A 19,019-nucleotide genomic window follows, 5' to 3' on the forward strand; every position below is an offset into this window, starting at 1 on the left:
ACCCAAGATGTTGAAGGAGAGAAGTTAATCTCAATAAAAAATACCTGAAGTCTAGCCTCTGACTTCTTCTGCTTCGAGGAAACCTTGCAGTGTTTTTTTCAGTGGCCAAGCTTACTACAAAAGAAGCAGACTACCTTACCCTTCCTATGCCACTCTCAGGCCCAAGAGCAACCTATCCTTTGGGCTTGCGCTTGGGTTTGGCCTTGGCCTTACCCTTACCATAACCTTTTGGTTTACCAGCAGCAACCAGCAAAACAGGCTTGGACTTTTTCAAGTCCTTCTGCAGTCCTAAGCATGTTCAGAAGTTCTGACAGGGTTTTCTCCATCGTGTTCATATTGAAATTCATTTGAACGGAGCATAAGAGTCAAGCAAGGATTGCAAAATTAAATCCATTTGTATTCGCATCCAAGCCACATCCCAAGTCTCAACCTCTCTATGTGCTCGATCATCTTGAGCACATGAGGACCACTTGGGCTCCCTCAGTCAAACGACTCCCAAACAGTGCTTTCGACACCTTGTACCTCTCATGTCGAGCATTTGTTTCGTAAAGCTCCTTGAGATGTAGAATATGGAAGAAGCATCCATATTCTCATGCTGCTTTTGTAGCATAGGTGTCATCGATGCTAACATCAAGCATTGAACGCTATCAGCATCATCAGGAACTTTTGATAAGTATTCTTAACTTCCTGAGTGGCATTAGGATCAAGCTCAGCCATGTATGGCTTTTCAAGGATATACAGTTTCTTTCTAACTTGAGTATAATCTGAAGATTACGATACCAGTCTGAGAAATGGATCCATCCAACCTGTTTTCTTTCTCGATTATCAGTCGCAGGTTCTAATGCTCATTTTGGTGATCTACAATTGCAGAAAAGATAAAGTTATTATAAAGTTCATTATTATTTAATATGGTTCTTTTATTAAACGATCTCCCTATTTACTCAGGCCAATAGCCCTCACTATTAACTCGGGAAAGCCGTTGACTTTCCTAGTGGACCAAGATCCCATCCTACCCATTTCAAACCTTCGCTTTGGCGAGCAAGCCAAAATGAGTTGATTAGCTAGGCCAACAAACTTAATCCACACCATTTGATAGCTCCCACTATCAACCTCAAATGTGAGAAAGCCAACAAGCCATCACACAATCCATGTTCAACCATTGTCCTCAAGTATGATTCTCAGTATCAGTAGAGTAGACACTACATGTCACCATGTACACATAATATGTGTACTACTCTACTATACCTATGACGCGTTTATCAACCTTTGCTTTGGCGAAAGCACAACCGTCATTTTAAGTCGACCCATCACCATTAAGGAAAACTCCAATGTATTTTAACCTCCCACTGGTAGAAGTGTACCCTTCGCTTTGGCGAACAAGGTTTTGACAAATAGTGGTTTGATTAAAACCATGGTGATGGAAGGCTTACGTGACTTAATATAATTCAGTTGAGGGGTTTGTTATTTAATGTCTCATCAGATTATTATCTTTGTTAGAATGACATTGTTTGGCATGTTATTAAACATTCAACCTTAACATGCCTTTTAAACAAAAATTAAACGTGCCGGTACATGGCACAACTAAAACCGATTTCCTCGAGCCTAGAGGAATCGGTGAGTCACCTAGGGGTCCTATAATAAACATCTCGAGTCTTCAAGTATGGTTGCCTCGTTCTTTGCTCCATCTTCAAGTACATTACAAAACTTTTAAATTTACAAAAGAATAATAATACAAAATTCTTTACATCAATAAATTTAGAAACCTCGATTTACATTCGAGGGGAGTTAGATGAGAAGAGAATGTATATCAAGAAAAAGGAGAAAGGCAGGACGCGCAGGCCCTATTTAATAAAATACAACCATACATACCAAAAAAAATTTTAAACATTCACCCTTACGTCTAAGGCTCATGTACTGGGCACCATGCAATATAAAAACAAGTACAAAGCATACATTTCAAAAACAATCAATTTTTGAAATTAGTGGGTTAAATAAATTTACCCCCTGACAATTTGCAGATCTGTGTTTGTTCCAAAAGTTTTAAAACATTACATTTTAGCCCCTATGCACTCGAAACTGCGCTCACTACGACAATGAGTTAGATCACTGCAGTGTATGTTGGTTACTTGACGTCCACGCTCTATCGCCGCGACGATTTGGTACAGCGCCAATCCTCAGGACGATCGTCGTGACGATGTGTTATATCGCCGCGGCGAGCGTTGTTTTTCATACAGCGCTCGTCCAGAGGACGATCGCTGCAGCGATGGGTTATATCACCACGGCAAGCGCTGGTTTCGTCACCAGTGCCAGCGTGAACAACGCTCGTTGCAGCGATGGGTTATATCGCCGCGGCGAGCGTACACAGATCTGTAGCTCCAGATTTGTTCATACAGCAACCAGAAACACTCTAAATGGATTTTGCAATCAATTAAACACATTGATCTCAACAAAAATCCATCAACCATTATACCAAACTAGCAGATCATCAACAAATTAAAAATTAATTGATTAATCAATTTCTTAAAAACATGTTTTAAGACAGATTTACGCAGATTCAATATGGCAACATATTATCATCAAATACTTGTTATCAACCATACACATAAAAATTGTAAAATTCAGTACCCTAGGCTCTGATACCACTGTTAGTAAACGGTCCCATATACGCAGCGGAAACAAATAAAATAAAATACAAGGATCGTTTACATGAGCCAAGATCAAAGGTATAATTTTACAATTCATATTAAAGCAAGAATCTGCAGAAATTAATAATCTGTGTTTAGAAACCATACGCACGTTTGGAGGCTCCACCATGATTGTCTTTGAACGTTTTGCTACCGATCCAAGTGTAGGATCGAACCCACGTAGTCCACAAGAAGACAATCTCAAAAGAACCAAAGAGGGATTTGCTAGATCCTCTTTAGCTTCAAGATTAAGAAGAAAAGAAATCAAATTAAATTGATTTAGGCCAAAGAAAGGTTTCTGCCGTGGGAGTGATTGAGAGGGCTGCTGTGTGTTTTAATTTTTAAAAGAAATCAATTAATTTATTAATTAACACACACACTTTTCTTTTTATAGTTAATCAATTTGCCCTAATCCCATATGGAATAGGCTTGGGCTCCAACCCAAACACCCTATGTTGCCAAACACTCCCAATTTGATTTATTTTATTTTCCATCATTATCTCAATTAAAATCAATTAAATATATATTTAGATATATTTATTAACATTTAACAATAATGATAATATATTTAAATATATGCGAACACACATTTAAACATAATTTCACTTATTTAATTTTTCTAACAAATTAAATAAAGGCTACGACCTCAGCAAATTTAATTGCACTGTGAAATTACCAAAATACCCTTTCGCCTTAAAAGACGAAAACGCCATTCTTTCTTCTTGGATCTTAAATTGTCTTCTATGTGTGTAATCCATAGGCTCCTCATCATATCGGCAGTGCATAGTATCGTGATTAACACCAATTAATCATCTCACTAATACACAGACCAAGATTGGCCCCTAGCAAGGCATCATGGCCACCCGATAGATTCAGATTCAGCAAAGTAGCTACCTGTCAATGATATGGTTTCTGTGCAATTCGATCCTTTCATCATACGTTATCTCGACGAGACGAAGGCACATAAATAGTGTCAACCTTCGGTTACTCTCGATATTATTTATTCAGTTTCTGGACCAATGACCTGTATTATAAACTGGATAGAGCAACAACTCAATCCCACTGTGGCCACAGTTTTAGTGTCATTGCCATATACTGAATTGCGCCGTGAGATAACTTTCTCCCATACCCGGATGAATCCTCTGTCAATCCACCATAGTCTTGATACACTCTCTGATGCAGCCAATCACCACCGTATTCACAGCTTTGAAAAGAACTGCGTTAGGCTAGTGTCAAACTACACCAATCGGTGCACAAGGCGGTCCGGTGATCTCAAGTCTAAGGGTCACATGCACCACCATTCATTAGAGGATTTGTTCCATAGACACTAGGGTTACCATCCATATGGAATCCTCTGGTGGGTCAGTCCAGTGAACTTGCTGCGGTGAAAACGCCTACAGCAAGCACCCATGTGTTGCACCAGGTTGTCACCAAACAACCTTGACAAGTGAGATCAGTAACTGCCTTTCGATAGGGTCGTTCAACACTATGATAGTCTTACCGTGTTATCTGTGCCCTTAGTTCAGAATAATACTGGGGCTACGGACATTTCTAGAATGGCCACCATATGTGCTCATAGGGTTCTCACTATCAAGATTTGAAACACTTGATACCCTCGTCACGGTTCTACCATTCTAAGGACATATATCAATACATATTGCAATAATAATGATTTACGCGATATAGAATAAAACGCCTTTTATTGATTAATGAACATTATTACAAAGAGTCAATTCTACAATAATTGATTGGCTCTAGGGCATCTACTTTAACAAATCTTACCATAAGCATTGAGTTAATAAGGAAAAAAACACAGATCGAGAAAGAGTTGAGTTGAATTAGGTGACAAATGGGTTCTGTATCCGTTCAGAAAATGTTCGTCCTCATGCAATTTGTGTTCCATTCACAGGTCTACGCCACGTACTTCCAATGCTTAAAATAGCAAAACTTTTGCACTATAGAGGCTTCCACATCACCTTTGTAAACATAGAATTTATCCATAGTGTTTTACTAAGAACCCAAGGCACTGACTCTCTCAGTGGCATCTCCACTGTCCGTTTCGAGACCATTCTCGATGGAATCCCTCATTTTGATATTCAATCTAAACTTAATATTGCCTCTCTCTGTGCTTCAATAAGGAAATCTTGCTTGGCTCCCTTTAAAGATCTTCTATCTCAACTCAACAACACATCTAAGACAAATGTTCCTCCAGTCACTTGCATAGTATCTGATTACATTATGAGCTTCACTCTTAAAGTTGTTCAAGAGTTAAATATTCCCAACGTTCTTTTATGGACAAATAATGCTTGTGGCTTCATGGGTTATAGACAGTTTCAAAATTTAAAGAAAAGGGTTTGTTCCCTCTCAAAGGTAATAACCTATAAAATTTCTTTCATTGTTTGTGTTGGTTTGGAGTGCCGAATTATACAAAGAAATAAAAAACTGAAGAGTGCAAACAACATATGTTTTATTAAGAAACCAAATACATAATATAATACTCAGCAGCTCACTGTTACAACGACTACAGCAGTGAACTTTTTACATGATTAAAGCTAAACCACACAAATTGAACTAATTTAATACAATTAAGAGACATAAAGCCTCACATTCGGCTGCATTCACCTAAATACATCACAACACAAAAGTTGTCTAGTTGCCCCTAAGCTACTACTTCTAGCACAGCACAAGACACTTCTCTTTATTGGCGCCAAAAAATAACTTCAAACTTCAGCTCTTGAACATTGCATTTCTAGCAAAGCATCATGACTTCATCACTCCTCCTTGATGCTTTTGTTGGAAACACCAAGTTTTAGCCTTAAGTCTTCAAACTTGGCTTTGGACAAGGCTTTTGTCATAATGTCTGCAACTTGATTTTCTCCTCTGCAGTGCACCAAACTAACTTCCCCACATTGTTCAGCTTCCCTCACAACGTGATACTTAATCTTGATGTGCTTGGTTCTGCCATAGATTTGGACATGGCTACAGCAGACTGATTATCACACAAAATTAGTGTTAGACTTCCTTGAACTTGCTGCAAATCATTCAGAATTTTCCTTAGCCATACAGCTTAGTTCACGGCTACAGTTGCAGCTGCAGAGATGTACTCTACTTCAGCTGTGGACTGAGCCACAACCTCTTGCTTCTTTGACAGCCAACCAACTACACTTGTGTTTATGTAAAACACATAACTAGAGGTTCTCTTTAGGCCATCCAGGGACCACCCCAGTCACTATCAATATACCCCAATAGCTTCAAGTTTTCTGATTTCTTAAACCAGATGCCTAACATGGTACTTCCTCTTAATACCTCAAGACTCTTTTGGCTACTTTAAAATGCAGCTTACTTGGGTTGCTCATGAACCTAGAAAGGTCGCTTGCAGTGAACATGAGATCAAGCCTAGTGGCTGTGAGATACAACAAACATTCCACCAGACTTCTGTACTTCCCTTCATCCATTTTCTTTGCACCATCTTCTTTTCTTAGCTTTAGGTTGGGAACTAGTGGAGTATCCACTGGTTTACAACTTTCCGTGCCAAATTTCTTCAGTATCTTAGTTGCATACCTCTGTTGGCACACAAAAATTCCATTTGGAGACTGACTTATCTCCATACCAAGAAAGTAAGTCATCTGCCCCAAGTCTGTCATTTCAAATTCATTTTGCATGGCCGTTTTGAATTGATTCAATTCTTTAGAATTGCTTCTAGTAATCAACAAGTCATCAACATACAAAGGGACCATGTCAATCCATTTTTAGTCTTCCTAACATAGAGTGTGTGTTCATTAGGACTCCTAGTGTATCCTAGGTTACATAAGTGGTAATTTATCCGACTATACTAGGCTCTAGGAGCCTGCTTTAGGCCATACAAAGCCTTTCTCAATAAATACATTTGGTCCTCTTTTCCTTTCACCTTATAACCTTCCGGTTGCTCCACATATAACTCCTCTGTAATCCAACCATTTAAAAATGCTGATTTAACATCCAACTGGAAAATTTTCCAGTCAAACTGAGCTACAGGTGCAAGTAATAGGTTGATGGTGTCATGCCTGGCTACAGGAGCAAAAGTGTTAGAAAAATCAACCTTTTGCTGCTGTGCAAAACCTTTAACCACAAGTCTCGCCTTATGTTTATGGATTGATCCATCAGGGTTAACTTTCATCTTGTAAATCCATTTCACCTGGATCACCTTCCTTTTTTCTTGTTTGTCAACCAATTTCTAGGTGTTCTTCTTCTCTATCATGGAAAGCTCATCCAACATTGTAGCCTTCCACACTTCTAACTTTGCAGCTTCATTGTAATTCCAAGGTTCAACCATAGCCAAATTACACCTTTCATACACTTCAGCTAAAGATCTCGTCCCTCTCACTGAAGGTTTTTCCTCTTCATCAAAATCTGCCTCTTGGATCAATTCCCCTATTGTCTCTTCCTGCCTTGGCTTAATTCCCTCATCTATTCTCTTCTCTTCCCAATTCCAAACTGTAGTTTCATCCATCTTTACATCCGTTGTAATCACAATTTTCTTAGACTCAGGGATGTAAACTTTGTAACCTTTGGATTGGCTACTGTATCCTATGAAGATACCAACCTCAACCTTGTCATCCAGCTTAGTTCTCTTGCTTGTTGGAACCATGACACAGCATATACTCCCAAATATCCTCAGGTTCCATTGCTGGTTTAATTCCACTCCAAGCTTCAACTGGGTTTGGTTCTTGACTGCTTTAGTTAGTAGTCTATTCAAGAGATAAACTCTATATTGACAGCCTCAGCTCAGAACTTCATGGGGAGCTTCTTCTCTACAATCATACATCTTGCCATCTCCATGATGGTTATGTTTCTCCTTTCACTGACCCCATTCTACTATGGGGTGTAAGGAGTAGTAAATTGGTGCTGAATTCTATGTTTATGGCAGATTGAACAGAATTCACTTGATGTATATTCTGTCCCATTGTCACTCCTTATGGCTTTGATCATTGTCTCAGCTTGATTCTCCACCAGCAGCTTGAATTTTGTAAATACAATAGCTACTTCATTTTTCTACTTCAAGAAATATACCCAAGCCATCCGAGAGAAGTGATCAATGAATAGCATAAAGTACCTGCTTCCAATCAGAGATTCGGTCTTCATAGGACCACACACATCATTGTGGATCAGTTGTAATTTGTCACTAGCTCTCCAAGCCTGGTCTGATGGAAAGGATGGCCTGCTAAGTTTGCCAAGCTGGCAGGCTGTGTAAAGGTTCTTCTTCTCTTATATTTTAGGTAAGTCTAGGACCATGTCTCTACTCCTGAGTTTTCTGAGACCTAAATAGTGGAAATGGCCAAGTCTTTTGTGCCAAAGTTCAGACTCTTCAAACCTATTGGTCAGTGCATAATTTTCAAACTTTTTCCACTCTACAGGGAAGCTCTTTCCCAGCATTCTCACATTCATCAGCTCATTTCCCTCAATATCTAGTATGATGCATGACTGATTTTGAAAATGCAAAGAATAATTCTTTTCTAGCATTTATCCTACACTTAATAAGTTTTGTGTAATTTCTGGTACATACAAAATATTTGAGATAACTTTGGTACTTGATTGTGTTAGGATAGCAACATCACCAATTCCTTTGGCCTCCACATATTCTGTATTCCCAATTTTGAAATTCTACAAATTGGTTGCCATGTGGTTGGTACAACCACTGTCTATCAACCACATTTCACTACTAGTCTGAACTGTGTAATAGGAAGCTACAAACAATTGTTCAGCCTCATTACCTTGCTGCTGATCCTTTGCAAATTGAGCTTGCTATGGTGGCTGTGTACCTTTGTTCTTGCACACCTTCTCAATGTGGCCAAATTGTTTGCAGTCCTTACATTGGATCCCACGCCTAAACCAGCACCTATTCTCTGAGTAACCCTTCTTCTTGTAGTGAGGACATGGTGGATAGCCCGTTGTTCCACTTGGTTTTCCCCACTGTCTACTGGTTTTTTCTTTCCCTTTCTTATCTCTGGCATACCTTTTATTATTTCCCTACACATTCTTTTCTCTTTGAGCTGCCATCATAGCATCTTCATTAGGATTCTCCTGCCTCATTAATCTTCTTTGTTCTTGAGCCTGTAATGCATGGACTAACTAAGTGAGGCTAATTTATGACAGATCCTTGGAATCCTCTAGAGATGAAATCTTTGATTCAAACCTCTCGGGCAAGCTCATTAGCACCTTCTCAACAATCATCTTATCAGTCATTTCTACTCCAAGTGACCTGACCTTATTAACCACACTCATAAGTATATCCACATAATCTTTTACTTTTTCAACTTCCTGCATTCTCAACATCTCAAATTCTCTCCTCAAGTTCATCGCTTGCATGTTCCTTGTTGTATCACTTCCCATGAACTCCTCTCTCAGCTTATCCCATGCTTCTTTTGCTATTTCAAATGCCATTATCCTTGTAAATACAAGGTTTATCACTGTCTAATGTATGTGAGATAGTGCCCTTGGAGCCTTGGACATTTTTTCTTCATATAGCCTCATTTGATTTAGAGTGGGATTTGGACCCAGATGTGGAGGTTGTTTCTCTTCCTCAACATACTACCAGAGCCCCTGCCCTTTTAGATAGGCTTTCATTCTAACAGCCAAAATATGGTATTGCTCACCATTGAAGACTGGCGGTGAAAGGAAGGCTAACTGAGCTGCCATGAACACAGGTTATAGTTTGGGACAGAGTTGTTCTTTAAAGAGGCTGGAGGCTGATGATGATTCAAGGTCAGTTTTTTGAGTTTATATGGATGTTGGGTGAGATAGCTCTGATACCATTTTGTTTGTTTGGAGTGCTGAATTATACATAGAAAGAAAAAACTGAAGAGTGCAAACAACATATGTTTTATTAAGCAAACCAAATACATAATATAATACTAAATAGCTCACTGTTACAACCACTATAGCAGTGAACTTTTTACATGATTAAAGCTAAACCACACAAATTGAACTAATGTAATTCAATTAAGAGACATAAAGCCTTACATTCGGCTGCATTCACCTAAATACATTACAACACAAAAAGTTGTCCGGCTGCCCATAAGCTATTGCTTCCAGCACTGCACAATACACTTCTCTTTATTGGCGCCAAAAAATAACTTCAAACTTCAGCCCTTGAACATTGCATTTCCAGCAAAGCATCATGACTTCATCAGTTTGTAGTTTGAAAAATTTTTGTACTAATTTTACCTTTTCTTTTTGATTTGTAGATCCCAGTTATTTGAGAATGGGTTTTTGGATACTGCAATTGATTGGATACACGGTATGGAAGGCATTGATTAAAGGACCTTTCAATTTTATTCCGATCTATTGATGTGAATGACAATAGTGGTAAATGTCTGCATGAATGGAATGGAGAATGCTTCTAACACAACTGTAATCATTTTCAATACCTTTGATGATTTAGAGCATGAGATTTTTGAAGCACTTTCTTCCACTTTTCTGGGTATCTATAGTACTGGTCCACTTTAGCATCTTCTGAATTAGGTGCCAGATGATAAAGCTCTTAGTTTTATAGGATTAAACTACTAGGTCGAAGAACCAAGATGTATGGAGTGGCTCAATTCAAAGGAACCAAACTCTGTCACCTATGTTAACTTTGGGAGTGTGACTACCGTGACAAAACATCAACTTGTTGAATTTGCTTGGGGTCTTGCAAATAGTGAGAAGACCTTTTTGTGGGTAATTAGGTCTGATATGGTGGAGGGTGAATCAGCTGTTCTTCTTCAGGATTTTATTACAGAAACCAAAGAAAAGGGTTTCTTGGCAAGTTAGTGTTGCCAAGAAGAAGATATAACTCACCTAGCGATTGGAGGGTATTTAACGCACTGTGGTGGGAATTCTACGATGGCAAGTTTGTGTGCTGGCGTGCCTATGATATGTTGGCCATTCTTTTCTGAACAGTTGACTAATTGTTGGTTTTTAAGGAGTAAATGGGATGTTGGCATGGAATTAGAATCTAATGATGACAGAGTTGAAATTGAAAGACTTGCGAGAGAATTGATGGATGGAGAAAAGGGCAAACATATGAAAAAGAAAGCGATGGAATGGAAACTGTTGGGAGAAAAGGCAACTACGGCTCCTAATGGTCATCTTACAAGAATTTTGAGCAAGTGATTAACAAAGTTCTTCCAAAATCAAGAAATAATTATGAAGATCGATATTTTGTTACCAATAAATTTGCAACTTAGCAAACCCTAATGTTATCGAGGCTATGTTATGTAAGTCCCATATGTGATGCTTCACATATGATCTTTTTTTTTTTTTTTTTTTATAGGTTTTCTAACCATTTTGAATTTAATACCAGTTTTAGAGTATAGATTATTATTTATTTCATATTATGCAATCCATCTTCAAGATTTTAATTATAAATTTCATTATTTAACGGTGGTATGGTTAGAGTATGGAGGGAGGCGTTTACACTTCAGATCAGCATGGATTATCCAAAAAAAAAAAAAACAAATAAATAAATCATAAATGCAATACTAGGTCCAAACATATAGACATTTTGGTTCACAAAGTTGGCTATTCAGGATGCATTTAATAGTCAGAGCCTGACAGACATAAACTAAAATTGGGGAGCCTAACAGCATACCTGGTCTTTTTTAGGCAAATAATTAGGGACAAAATTATATATATAACAAAGCAACAAATACAATCCCTAAGGATAAAAAACAGTGTCCCTGTTTTCTAAACAAAATGAATTATAGTGTCCTTGTGCTCGTTTACCTTTTCCACTTTATTGCCTCTTGACTCTTGGATGTCCATTTTCCATTTTATTAAAAGGAAGAAACCCCTCAAACAGTCAAACTTTTCATTTCTCCAGTCTCTTTCTTGTTCTCCCAAACTCTCCTAATTTCTCTTTCATTTCTTATTTATCTAAGGAGTCATATAATTTCTTCCAGTTGGTAGTAAGTTAAGAGTTGCATTGAGAACACACCTTCACCAATTAAAAAACTGGTTCCTTGTTTTGTCCATTCAAGAACTTAGTAAGTTAGATAGGTGTTGTAATTGAATCCATAATGAGAGGGCAGACATCTGTTTATATAGTGAGCTAAGGTAGCTTGATTCCTCGTAGAACTCAGAATTCACATAGTATCAGGAGTTTGAGTTAACAAGAAACTCAGAGTACTAGTCTAAGTAAGACTAGGAGTTCTAGTTCATATAAGACTATGAGTCTTGGATGAACTAGGTTTCGTATGGGACTTGAATCTTACTGTGGAACAAGTATAGACTGATGGGCTGGAGTTTGGGTTAACCTAAACTACAAAGTGACCTAACTCATGGAGCGGCCCAAAATGAAGGTTGGCTTAATTCGTCGGGTAGCCTTGATCGTAGAGTGATCCAACTTGTACATTATTGAAATTAGTTTAGCCCTAACTTGTACTGATTCTTTGAACATGACATCTTGTAGCGGCATAAAGGGTAAATATGACTATCTCCAACCACTTCACGCTACACTGTAGGTGATAAACATGACCACAAGGCTATTGACAAAATTTATTCTTATCTCTATAGTGCAGCCAATTTGCTCTAACCAAAGTGCTACCATTCTACTCTAACCAAAGTGTTACTGTTTTGCTCTAACTCAAGTGCTACGATTTTAAACAAAGTGCTTTTGTTTTGACTGAATCAAAGTGCTACCATTTTTGAGTTTTTAAAGTTTTTTATAAAAACAGTTATTATACTTCTTCAATTCATTGAGCTTAATAAAACTTTTCAGAACAAATTCTCTCTCAATTTCTAATATTTACATAGTATCAATGTTGGAAAAATATGACCAAGCTGAAACTGCAAGTAGAGTTTAGCTTGACAGGGGCTGTTAGACAAACAGTGACTTTTTAAGAAAGCTTAAAGTGCCATCATTTTTTTGTTGTAATAATGACTTTTGTGAACATTTTGTTAATAAATGGTGACACTGTTCACTTTATCGAATACAACAAGAAAGTTTATTTTTCTTGTTTCCTCTTTGATTTTGCTCTCAAATCCCTAACCTTCACATGGTATTAGAGCATCCTTGACTAATGTTAATGGCGGAAAACTTTGATAGCTCCGATTCAACCAACAAAGTAACAAAATGTTTCACAACTCTATCAACAATTCTCTTAATCTCACTTCCTCAGCTATTTTCTCTAGTTTCCAAGTTATTAATCCAAAGCTTACTCTAGACAATTACAGATTCTGGCTCTCTCAAGTACTTTTTGCAGTAGGAGCTCATGAATTGGAAGATTATCTAATAGGTTTAGTTCCCTGTCCAGCTCCTTTAATTCCTAGCAATTCTGATAGTTCTAAAGATACTGCTGATGGTCAAGATGTTGAGTTGTTTTCTAAAGAAAAGATTAATCCAGCTTATACTCTATGGAAACGAACTAATAAGTTTCTTGTAAGCTGGTTGTTAGGCTCGATCTCTGAGAATATGTTTAGAACTATTTCCAAATGTCAGTATTCCACTGAAATTTGGTTTGTTCTTGAAAAAGAATTCATTATAGACTCTTAAGCTAGGGCTTTACATTTAAAGAATTTACTTCAGAATACTAGCAAAGACAATCTTAGTACAAGTGAATATGTTAGAAAGATGAAAGGAATTTCTGACAATTTGTCAGCTAGTGGACAAATTATTTCTGAGGAAGATTTGCTCTAGTATATCTTAGATGGACTATGTCCAGAATATGATGCTGTTGTTGTAAATCTTAATTCAAAAATAGAATCTAGAACTGACTCAGTGTCCTTGCAAGAAGCCCAAATTCTGTGGCAGAAGTATGAAATTAGGTTGGACAAGTTCAATTCAGTAGATTTTCATAATAGCTTAGCTCACACTGTAGCTACAGTAAATACCAGTTTGATGTGCTGTCGTAGGCACCCAGAATTAAAACCTAAAAATACACGTAGTAGTGTAAGTCAGGGTCGATCCCACGAAGAGTGTCTAGCTGAATTTGCTGTTATGTGAACAAGGCTGGGGGGTTCTGTGTAAAACAGGAAACGTTCGTAGCAAAAACCAAAAACAAAAAGAACAGTTCAATTCGAAATCAATTAATATAACAAAACTTGGTCTCCATCAACATCCACCATCGGAATCTTACAACTGATCATTGATGCGAAGATAATCAATTCACACATTGAATATTCACCGTTGGAACTAATTTCCTATCTCTCCTTAATTGTAATTAATCAGGAAACAAGCGATCCTAATTAATCTTACCCCTAAACAACCCTAGACAAGCGCTCAAGATTTAATCTAGTGGCAGCCTTAAGAATTAGAGAGATCGATGAAGCTAAACAACACAAACACAAGCGGTTGTATTTAATTTAGTTGAATGTTCTTCGTAAGGTTATTAATTCCTGACGCAGCAAATTACTAACCCTAATTGCTTCGCAAGTTGGAGGGATCAAACAATTACGGATTTGATATCTAACTTAGCAGTAGATTGCGACAATTAATAAACTAGTAGGCCTCCCTAGTAATTAAACGAAACAATCATAAAATTAGGCATAGAAAAACATCCAATACTCAAACACGAAAATTGAACACAAAGAAAAATATATTAGATCTCACAGTTTATCGATTCCGAGGCTTCCGTTTACTTCGACCAAGTTATCAAAATCAGCCTCTCATGGCCATCACCGAATTACAGAGGAAAAGTTCAGAGAAGACCAGAGAGAGGCGTGTGTCCACCAAAAAAAAATAATCTGATCTCTCCTCCCAAAAATCTAATTCAAGTGTTTGAATCCAACTCAATCTCCTAAAATCAATTATCCTAATCTGATTCTAATTAATTGAAAATACAATAAAGTCTTAAAAATAAAAATAGGAAAGTGATGTGTCCAGCTGTAACTCGTGTGCCACATGTCTTCAAATCTTCCAATAATAAACTGCCTCTTGGACTTGCATTACAAGGCAGAATGTTCCAGAACATCGGCAGTGCAGATGCGTCAACTTCAAGCCCAATTAAAACATTGATGCAGCAAGTATCTCTCCAAACTCAAAACATAAAAGTTGTAGATATATTTCTTAGCGTTCTACAGAATTTTGAATCATCTCAATCGGAGCTTAGATGAGAGAGTTATGCCCAAAAAACGAAACAATGTCAAAACTGTCCGAATTCACTTAATTAGTTCCGTTTTGCAATTGACGCTCCCATTTGCTTCCTAAGTCAAAATAGAATAAAAATCAGTACATTTTAGGCAGCAAATAGGTATAAAAGACTAGGCATTAAGGGGGGTAAATATGACATTTTTCATTCTCATCACAGTTCCATAGCTGTGCCTAGTAATCATACTCCGCATGTCACCACTGGTTTTGATAATGTGTCTCACAGTCTTGATCCATCCTTAAACACATTAGGAAGTCATAAACTACATGGTAACTACCATGTTGCTATTGGATAGATAAGACAATCCATGTCTAGTTCTCAATTTGGTCAGCAAGGTTATCCTGATATCAATATTGTTTTTTGATCTAATTTTGGAAACAACTTTGGAAGTTATAGACCTATCATTTCAATAGCTTTGGAAGAGGTAAACCTGTTCGTCAGGTTTGTAATAAGATGGACATATTGCCATTCAATGCTATCATAGGTATAATTCGGCATATAATGGCAGATGCAAGGCACTAGTCATCAGAATTTTCAAAATAATGGTAGTCTGCAGTCCACTGGTTCACAGAGCTTCTGCACTAACCCTGGTAATTCATATCAAGGTTATGGCATGTTCAATGTACCAAGTCATCAGGATCAGAATTTTAGTCGAGCATCCAACTCTTTTAATTTTTTCGCTCCATCTCAACATGGCTTTGGACATGTTATCTTCCCACAAAATTATTCTCATCTTGTTAGTTCTGGAAATGTCCCTGCACCATTTCAAGCATCAGCTCAAGCCCAAGCTCATTTTGCTGCTCTAACTATTTAGAATACCAACTTTGTTACTAATTTTAGTCATATTCCCAATTTATCTAACCTTGGAGCTCAACCTGTTATAGTGAATCATAACAGTAGCCTATTTGTTTATAAAGCTTCATCATCTACTCCACAGGATCCTATCTGGTACATGGACTCAGGAGCAACTGACCATGTTACATCTGATCTCACTCAGTTAAACATCAGCAAAGACTGTGATGGATCAGATCAACTCTAAGTAGGCAGTGGCGAGTTCCTTCATATTACACACACTAGTTTTACATCTTTGCCTAGTACTTTGTAGAATAAGTGTTTACATTTAAAGCATGTTCTTTGTGTTCCTAGAATAACCAAAAATTTACTTAGTATATCAAAATTCACTAAGGAGAACAATGTTGTAGTTGAATTTAATGCTGACTCTTGTGTTATTAAGGACAACGTCACCAAAGCAACTTTACTGCAAGGAGAGCTTAGAGCAAGCTTATATCAACTGAATCTTTCCTCCAAATTACCTTCATATTCACCTTCTTACTTAAAGTCATCGATTTCACCTCAAAATTGTTCCTATAATGTCAACCTGACCTCTGAACCTTTAGCTAAGTCTTATACTTGTAACATCAATAGAGATGTTGTTATAGTGCTGCATGATAGTTTAGATGATAAAATAAATAGTATGAAGAATACTACTACATCTTGTACTACTGCTTATTACTCTATTAATAAAAACAATGTTGTTTCTGTTTCATCCTATGTTAATACAACTTTAGTTACACTTGATAACTTTGTCTCACCCTGTGTTAATAAAGCTTTAGTTGCATCTGATAACTCTGTTTCATCCTGTGTTAATGAAGGTTTAATTGCATCTAAAAACTCCTTAGTTGTCTCTGATAGTAATAATGCTTCACTACCATCTGTTCATGTTGTTCATTAACACAATGATAATGCTATGCTATGGCATATGAGGTTAGGACACCCATACTTTGCAGCCTTACGAAATATTTTAACAAGTATGACATCAAATGAATCCCTCGTCACTAAATCTAAGCTACAAGTTCCCTTTTGTGATGCCTGCCATTTAGGGAAAACGTATCAAAACACATTTCCTGCTTCCAATTCTAAAGCTAATGCACCTCTTGAACTTGTTCATAGTGATATATTGGGTCTTGCTCTATTGCTTTCCATAGAAGGTTTTAGGTATTATGTGCAGTTTATAGATGATTTCAATAGATTCACTTGGTTATTCCCTCTTAGGACAAAGGTTGTAGTCAAATCTATGTTTGTGAAATTCCATCATCTATTTGAAACACAATTTAACTATAAATTGAAATGCCTTCAATCTGATCAAGGTGGTGAGTACAAGGGACTTGTTTCATATCTTACCACTGAAGACATTAAATTCAAATATTCTTGCTCCTATGTATCAGCAAAATGGTCATAGTGAAAGTAAACACAGGCACATAGTTGAAACAGGCCTTACTCTATTAGCTCATGCATCTCTGCCCTTGGATTTTTGGTGGCTTCCTTTTGAATCTGCTGCATTTCTCATTAATAGATTGCCTTCACCTAAAACAAATAATTTGTCTCCTTATCAGTTGTTGTTTAAGACTGTTCCTATTTATTCAACACTCAAAGTGTTTGGTTGTACATGTTTTCCTTTTGTTAGAATTTTCAATAAGCATAAATTTAGTTTCCATTCCTCTAAATGTATCTTTGTAGGGTATAGTTTACTTCACAAAGGCTATAAATGCCTCACACCTGATGGCAAAATCATTGTTACACCTAGTGTTAAATTCAATGAGTCTGGTTTTCCTTTTTCCACTGGTTTTGAGTATTCTAAACTGTCCACACTTTCTCGCTCAAACCAAAATCAATCTTCTTGTTTTTCTGATTAGTCTAATCAGTCTTCTAGTTTACCCTTTCTATCTATAGCCTCTCCTGCATCTCCTACAATAAAGTGCTTTGTACCTAAGTTCTCTATAACAACTGGTACACAAAATTTTTCTACAACATCTCCATTTCCTCTCTCTCACAACACTACTTCTGTATCCCAAAATCAATTTGCCATATCACTTATATTATCATCATGTCACTCACCATCATCTTCTACTATGCATCAACCTATCTTACCACCTACATTATCTTTACATCACTCACCAACATTCTCTTCTGCACCTTCTACAACTAATACTCTATCTAACATTAATCCATCATCATCTACATCTCTCCAATCACCACAAACTATTCCTACAGAAAAAGGTTTTTCCCATTTGTCCTATTAAGGTTGATCTGTGTCCATCTCAGTCCTCTGATAAAATTGAGTCATCAGATGCTACTCTTAATGTGCACCCTATGATGACAAGAGCGAAAACAAAGAGCAAAGCTTCTTGTCTTACAGTTTTTACAACTGTCAGTTCCTTTGTGACTGAACTAGCATTAGTGTCTGAAGCTCTTAGTTTGCCAGAATGGAAACAAGACATGCAGACTGAATATGATGATTTAATTGCCAATAATACCCGGACTCTTGTTCCCTTTACTTCAGATATGCATGTTGTGGGAAATAAATGGGTTTTTAGAGTCAAATATCATGTTGATGGCACCTTACAGAAGTATAAAGCAAGATTAGTTGCTAAGGTTTTCCAACAAACTTCTGGATTGGATTATTTTGAGACTTTTAGTCCAGTCATTAAACCCTCAACCATTAGGATTATTCTTACACTTGTTACCACATACAATTGGGATATACAACAGGTGGATGTTAATAATGCTTTCTTGAATGGTGAGCTTAATGAAGTTGTATATATGGAACAACCTTCTAGTTTCGTTGATCAACATAGAGTTTATCATGTTTCCAAGTTGAATAAGGCTTTGTATGGCCTTAAACAAGCTCCTAGAGCTTGGTTTGACAAGTTAAAAGTAGCTCTGATCAGTAAAGGATTTCATAATTCATTATCTGATTCTAGTCTCTTTGTGCTTAAGGAAAATAATTAAGTTACATATGTTTTGATCTATGTTGATGATATTCTTGTTACTAGATCAAACATTGATTTTGTTCATCAATTGGTGAAAGAGCTAAATGATAAATTTGCCTTGAAAACACTTGGTTCCTTACATTATTTCCTTGGCCTTGAGGTCACTAGAAATGCAGCTAGGATTCATCTCAAACAAACCAAATATGCAACTGATTTGTTTCTTAAAACCAAAATGCTTGAGGCCAATCCTTGTTCTACTCCCATGGCATTTGGTACTAAATTGTTCCTTGAAGATGGTATGCTGTTTGACAATCCTAGTCTATTTCAAAACACCGTAGGAGCCTTGCAATACTTGCTTCTTACTAGACCTGATATTAGTTTTTTGGTCGATAAACTCAGTCAATTCCTTCAAGCTCCCACTAATTTGCAATGGCAAGCATGTAAGAGAATTTGAAGGCATC

General features: G+C 37.1%; 2 protein-coding genes and 1 pseudogene across 2 annotated transcripts; 1 reads left to right on the forward strand and 2 right to left on the reverse strand.

Moving 5' to 3' along the window:
- Positions 1 to 5,751: 5,751 nt before the first annotated feature.
- Positions 5,752 to 6,421, reverse strand: LOC116108453 (uncharacterized mitochondrial protein AtMg00810-like). Its single transcript, XM_031394702.1, has 2 exons — positions 6,028 to 6,421; positions 5,752 to 5,843 (listed from the first exon to the last, which is right to left on the reverse strand). Exons 1-2 carry the CDS (start codon positions 6,419 to 6,421, stop codon positions 5,752 to 5,754), a joined length of 486 nt encoding a protein of 161 aa, XP_031250562.1.
- A 476-nt stretch (positions 6,422 to 6,897) lies between these two features.
- LOC116108432 lies at positions 6,898 to 9,104 on the reverse strand. Its single transcript, XM_031394683.1, has 2 exons — positions 8,857 to 9,104; positions 6,898 to 7,411 (listed from the first exon to the last, which is right to left on the reverse strand). Exons 1-2 carry the CDS (start codon positions 9,102 to 9,104, stop codon positions 6,898 to 6,900), a joined length of 762 nt encoding a protein of 253 aa, XP_031250543.1.
- A 253-nt stretch (positions 9,105 to 9,357) lies between these two features.
- Positions 9,358 to 10,888, forward strand: LOC116108433 (annotated as a pseudogene).
- The last annotated feature ends 8,131 nt before the right edge of the window (positions 10,889 to 19,019 follow it).

Source organism: Pistacia vera, unplaced genomic scaffold, assembly GCF_008641045.1.
Source record: "Pistacia vera cultivar Batoury unplaced genomic scaffold, PisVer_v2 Contig564, whole genome shotgun sequence".
Taxonomy (NCBI): Eukaryota; Viridiplantae; Streptophyta; class Magnoliopsida; order Sapindales; family Anacardiaceae; genus Pistacia; species Pistacia vera.

Bases quoted from the DNA above. Each gene is read 5' to 3' on its own strand.
- LOC116108453 (XM_031394702.1), bottom strand. From the start codon at position 6,421: ATGGTCCCTTTGTATGTTGATGACTTGTTGATTACTAGAAGCAATTCT. The intron at 5,844-6,027 runs GTAAGCTGCATT...ACACAAGTGTAG, and splicing joins TAGGTTCATGAGCAACCCAA to TTGGTTGGCTGTCAAAGAAG.
- LOC116108432 (XM_031394683.1), bottom strand. From the start codon at position 9,104: ATGGCATTTGAAATAGCAAAAGAAGCATGGGATAAGCTGAGAGAGGAG. The intron at 7,412-8,856 runs GTTTGAATCAAA...TCTCTTGAATAG, and splicing joins CTAATGAGCTTGCCCGAGAG to ACTACTAACTAAAGCAGTCA.